This window comes from Hemicordylus capensis, chromosome 4, assembly GCF_027244095.1.
Source record: "Hemicordylus capensis ecotype Gifberg chromosome 4, rHemCap1.1.pri, whole genome shotgun sequence".
NCBI classification, from domain to species: domain Eukaryota; kingdom Metazoa; phylum Chordata; class Lepidosauria; order Squamata; family Cordylidae; genus Hemicordylus; species Hemicordylus capensis.
In genome coordinates, this window is record NC_069660.1 from 210,028,432 (window position 1) to 210,034,431 (window position 6,000).

Here is a 6,000-nt window from a genome sequence, read left to right on the forward strand (position 1 = left end):
TTTTTGAAGCATCGCTGGAGGGAGAAGCGCAGTGGAGGAGGTAAGGGCACCCTCCCCGCACCTTAAAGCAACCCCCCACCTCCTGGGTGTGAACGGAACTGGCTCCATGCACACCCCTACTTGCTGATCATGCTGCACTTTTTCCTGCTCTATAATACCATTTTTGAGATGGAGTGACCAGAACTGTTCACACTATTCCAAATGCAGCCACACCATGGATTTCTACAAAACTAATACTAGCTGTTTTATGTTCAAGGCCCTTTCTTAAAATTCCTAGCACAGAATTATTATTTTTTACAGCTGCTGCACAATGAGCTGATGTTTTCAGTGAGTTAACCATGCAATCCAAAAATCTCTAGACCAGCAGTGTATATTTGGATTCCACCCCTGCCCCCATAGGCATCGTTTTACACTTACACTGGACCTTATTTACCATTTTGTTGCCCATTCATTTAGTTTGGAGTAATACTTTGGATATCTTTGTGGTTTGATTTCCCCACCCTATATAATTCAGTACATTCTACAGACTTGGCTACCTCACTACTAACCCTTAACTCCAGATCAGTTATGAACACACTGAAAAGCACTGAACCCAGTAAACATCCTTGAGGGACCCAATTTTTAATTCCATCTGTGACAAGAACTTCCAGTTTTTTCCTACTCTTTGCTTCCTGGTTTTCAGCCAGTTACGGAGTCATAAAAGGACTCATCCTCCTTATCCAAGATTTCATGGCCCTGAAACAGTAATTCTAGGAAAACTAGGCTGTGCCATCCTGAAAGTGCTTTTCCCTAGCTACCAGTGGGACATACATGTGTGGAGTATTAATTTACAGAAGGATGAACATGTCACTTGCAGGACCATGGTAGCAAAAAAGAAAGAAGGAAATGAATAGAAAGGAAAGAGGAGCAAAGCTTACTTTGCTTCTGAAAGCAAAAGGGGAAACAGAAGTTCTTGTCCTTTTTCATTTCAATAGGACTACTTTGCATAATTTTTTTGAAAATGAGGCACAAATTTTTTTGGGGGGGGGAAGAGCAGTTTGCTTGGTTTGCACATAAAAATTAAAGATCATTTATTAATCTATTTATTAAAATTTGAAGGGCGGACTCAGAGAGGGCCCTCCTATGGGCCCAGGCACCACACACTACACCAGGGCCTGGGACACTAAGGAGGGCCAGCTAAGAAAACCTCACAGGTCAGGATACAACTAGCCAAGAGAGGCAATCCCGGAAATATACAGCTGCTAAGCCCATAAAGTTTTTGTAGGGGAGAACCAGCACTTTGAATTGGACCCAGAAGCAAACAGGCAACCAGTGCAGTGACCATAAAAGAGGTGTGACGCTATCAAATCTACAACCACCTATGAGGAGGCAGGCCGCTGCATTCTGGACTAGTTGAAGCTTCCAAATCATTTTCAAAGGCAACCCTAGGTAGAGTGCATTACAGTAATCCAAATGAGAGGTAAAGGCGTGAGGTACTGTTGCCAGGGCCTGCCAGTAAAGAAAAGGCCGTAACTGGCAAACCAGCTGAAGCTGGGCAAAGACACCCCTGGCCACAGCCTCCACCTGCTGTTCAAACAAGAGCCGCGAGTCCTCAGAAGAACCCCTAGATCACGAACCATCTCTCTCAAGGGAAGCGCATCCCTGTCAAGAAATAAACTCACACATGGCAACTGGCCAGATCACAGACTGAACAAGAGCAACACGGTCTTGGAGGGATTGAGCTTGAGCTTGTTTTGGTCCATCCAGGTCTGGACAGCTTCTAGGCACTGAGCCAGAACTTGGATGGCATCACCTGTTTGACCAGGGGTAGAGATATGAAGCTGAGTATCATCAGCATATTGATGAAAACTTATTCCAAACCGACAGATGACCAGGCCCAGCTGCTTCATGTAGATGTTAAAGAGAATGGGAACAAGGACCGAGCCCTGTGGAAACCCACAAGAAAGGGGCCAGAGCGCAGAACACTAACCCCAAATCAACACTGACTGGAATCGCCCAGTGAGATAGGATCAGAACCACGGAAGAACAGTGTAGGGATGTGCATGGTCCGGACCAGCACCGAGGGGGGGTCTCCCTTTAAGGGTGTGGGGGGGTAGAACTTACCCCTCCTGCCGCTTTTCCCCCTCCGGCGCTGCAGTTTAAAGTGAAGATTTTGGGGCGGCAGCGTTCTTCGCTGCCGCCCCTGCCCCCATCGTCGCCCAGCAGTCTTCCTCTGAGTAGCATGCATGTGTGCATGGCGGCGCGCGCGCTGTGTGACGTAGGCGGCGCGCGCGCATGGCGGTGGCAGACGCACGTGCCGCCACGTGCGCATGCGTGCTACTCAGAGGAAGACTGCCGGGCGACGACGGGGGCAGGGGCGGCAGCGAAGAACGCTGCCACCCCAAAATCTTCACTTTAAATTGCAGCGCCAGAGGGGGAAAAGCGGAGGGAGGGGTAAGTTCTACCCCCCCGCCCTTAAAGGGAGACCCCCCTCCTCAGTGCTGGTCCGGACTAGTCCGGACCATGCACATCCCTGGAACAGTGCCCCAAAGTCCAGCCCGCTTAAGCGCTCCAAAAGGATAGCATGGTTGATGGTATCGAAGGCTACTGAGAGATCAAGAAGAACCAAGAGAGGTGCGCTCCCCACATCAAGGTTACGATACAGGCTATCCAACAGGGTGACCATTGCCGTTTCAGTGCTGTGCTGCGGCCTAAAACCTGACTGGCAAGGATCCAGGAAATCAGTTTCCTCCAGGACTCTCATCAACTGAGCACAAACCACCTTCTCCAGAATCTTTCTAAGAAAAGGAAGATTGGACGATAGTTATCCAGATTATCAGGGTTGAAAGAAGACTTCTTCAGAAGAGGGTAGACCACTGCCTCTTCAAGGGCTGATGGAACAAACCCCTCCCGAAGAGAGGAATTAACCCTAGCAGCCCTAACGAGCCAGGAGGGACAAGCGTCCAGGCTAGAGGTCACTGTGCCCACATTGGTGAGAATTCTGTCTACATCATCAGCCTTAACAAGCTCAAAGGTATCCTAGATAGTATCACAAGACTCAGCCTCAAATCATGTTGTTATGCATACTTGTTGATTTATAATTATATAACTCTGGCTTTATTGTAAACTCTGGCCATATAATGTATTGTAAAACACACAAAGAATATTTTAGGACATCAAATAAAGAGATCTTACTGACTTTACTGTGCCATTATTCAATCCACAGACTCCCACCACCCACCCCAACTCTGATCCTTATTATGCTTAGTATACTCCTACTAGTTGGTAATCTATACGTACTTATTTGGGAGTAAGCCCCTTTAAACTCAGTGAAACTGACTGGCAACTAAACATGCTTAGCAGCACTGCGCTGCACGAGTGGTAATTCTACATCTCTACCTATTTCCAAGTCTCAGCATGGTGCATTACGAACTCTTTACTATTCCCTTCCCATAGCACAATTTACAGAGGCGGATTACAGGCCCCATGTTTTTGAGGGCCCCGCACTCCTGGCTTCCAACTGGGAATTAAAGTTAAAACTTTACCTGTTTTATTTGGTCCATGTTAGATAAAATATCCCTTTTCTGCTAAATGTGCCTTTTAAGAGAAGGCCCAGCACAGCATCTGTCCAGGGGCTGTTGCTGGTGCCTACCACATTTTTATTTTTAGAGTGTGAGCCCTTTGGAGACAGAGAATTATCTATCCACTCTTTATTTTTCTATGTAAACTACTTTGAGAATTTTGATTGAAAAACGGTATATAAATGTTCGCTGTTGTCTTAAGTGTGAGTTTGTGGCTCGGTCTCCCATACTCCAAAATATAGCAAATGAAAAAATTGAATCACTTTACTATGCAAGTAAATAATTTATGTTTTAATATTTATGTGCATTTTTTTTACATTTAGGGCCCCTTTATAATATATGCTACATGCCCCCCACTAGCTTAATCCGGCCCAGAGCACAAATGTGTAAAGCTATTTCACATACAACTGCAGGAGCATACGCTTCTCCAGACTACATACTGCCGCGCATGCGCAAATTAGTGTTCTCTCTATGCAAAGAACAAGGAAGCGCAGCACTCCTTACCCTTTAAAATAGGATGAGGCGGCGCTGACCCTAGCGAATCCCGCTTTTTGCTACTGCCACCAGAAAGAGACGACTCCGCACTTTTACTAGGGCTCAGGATCACAGGCGTCCCGCTACTCATCTCACCTCCACTGCAAAGAACCGACGCGGTCAGGGCAGGAACCACTTGGGCTCGCTGGTGTAACGACGCATGCGCTACAGTCATACGGCTGTCGGGCAAGAGTCGTTGTGAATACAGCGCATGTGCAGAAACTGCGGTTTCGTGTGGCAAAGAAGATAGCCTCTCTGTGACGTCATATGTCGAGCCCTGTCGGAAGAATCGCTGCGTGTGGTCCCCCTTCCCCTCCGCAAACATCATTTTGGGAACTGGCTAAGAGGATTGGGATAGAGTTGCCATGGTGTTCCCGTCCGGGATACCGTTTATCCCGTGTTTGGGTGGCTGGAGTGGTCGGGTTGGGTAGCAGCAGGCTAGCAGCCAGCGTGAGCTCTATAGAGCTCTTTCCATGCTGGCTTGCAGCCTCCAGGCTTCTGCTGTTGAGCTGTTCTCTGGGGCCCCACACGGCATTCAGGTGTTCGGCGGGTGAGTGGGGCTTGCGGGAGCTTGGAGGCGACTGGCTCAGCCCTCGCCAGAGACTCCGATATAGCCGCGCGCGCCACTGGAGACAGCAGCTTCTAAAGTTCTCACTCTCTCTTTTTCTCAGTCTTTTGCTTACCGCAGCACTAATCTGAGAATAAATTTAAGGTACAGGGGTGGTCGGGCTAGTCCGGTGGTGGGGGAATTGGAAAGGGGAGGCGTGTGTGGAAAAAGGACAAGGCAAGCGGAGAGGAAAGGAAGCAGCAAGCTTCCATGAGGATTTCCCCCCACTCTCTTTTCCCCTTGCCCTTTCCTACTACTACTGCTACTACTATTTTATATACCGCTCTTCAACCAAAGTTCACAAAGAAGAAGAAACAATACATAAAGAGACATCTGTCTCTTACATAGCAGACTAAAACGACTTTCCTAAGGAGGGAGGACTTGGAAAGGGGAGGCGTGTGGAAAAGGAAAAGGCAAACGAGGAGGAGGAGGTGAGTCTGCTGTGGATGGAGGCGGACGCATTTAGAAAAGGGAGCCCCCGCTTCTCGACAGTGTAGGAGCCTGCCCGGTCTTCTCCCTCCGGCTGCCATGTCGGCAGCAGGAGAAGCAAGCAGGGGACGCTCCTTCTCCAGACGGCAGACCACGGGGCGAGCAAAGCACATGACAAAGCGCTGTGCGTGAGTGAGCGCCTGTCTTGTCGCCTCCCGCCACTTCCGCTCCTTCCTTCGCTGCCTCAGTCTCATCGGTCAGTGTGGGAGCCCCGAGACGGCCCCCCCCCGTCCTGTTTTTTGGCAACATGACGTTGCTAGCTCTAGATTATCAACTTTCATTTAGGGAAAGTTGCGTTGAAATTGATAATGGGAGGCCCCCTTGAGTTCCCGCGTGGAAGAAAGGCGGGATATTTTTTAAAAAATGTATAGGAATTCGCCAGCCAACTGAAGGTTCAGTTCTAGTTTTTCCCTTCCAGTGGTGGTTCGAACTCAGATTCCTAGACTCATGGTAGCCCAGCTCTGGGTAGGTGTGGCCTTGGTTGATGGTCTCAGTAGGGCCAAGGCAACCAATTCATCTTCTAGGTGTTTCTGCAGTGTGGTAGGTTAATAATGAAGTGTTAATAACATGCATATGAGATCTTGTTTGGGCTTGTGGGACTGTTCAAGTAGTTTGTTTATTTAACACATTTATATACTGCCCAAAACGCAAGTCTCCCTACTCCTTCATGACTGGGGTGGTTCCAGAGGTTCTCACCAGGAACAATTGCTCACCAGGTGCTTCCCTGTGAAGAGATGGTGAACAGCCCCCCCCCCAAAGATCCAACTTGTTCCTTTTAATGTTGCATGTATATAAAACTGCTAGGTGAGA

At 48.4% G+C, this 6,000-nt stretch overlaps 1 protein-coding gene across 2 annotated transcripts in view; it reads right to left on the reverse strand.

Moving 5' to 3' along the window:
• The window catches only part of BLOC1S5 (biogenesis of lysosomal organelles complex 1 subunit 5), a 29,349-nt gene extending 24,764 nt beyond the window's left edge, over positions 1-4,585 (reverse strand). The window contains exon 1 of one of the 2 annotated variants that reach the window (XM_053249496.1): positions 4,191-4,585. In XM_053249496.1, the coding sequence (XP_053105471.1) occupies positions 4,191-4,422 (232 nt within the window). In that variant the 5' untranslated portion in view covers positions 4,423-4,585. Of the gene's footprint in view, positions 1-4,064 lie in introns of both variants that reach the window. The other variant, XM_053249495.1, reaches the window with a different exon arrangement.
• Positions 4,586-6,000: the final 1,415 nt, after the last annotated feature.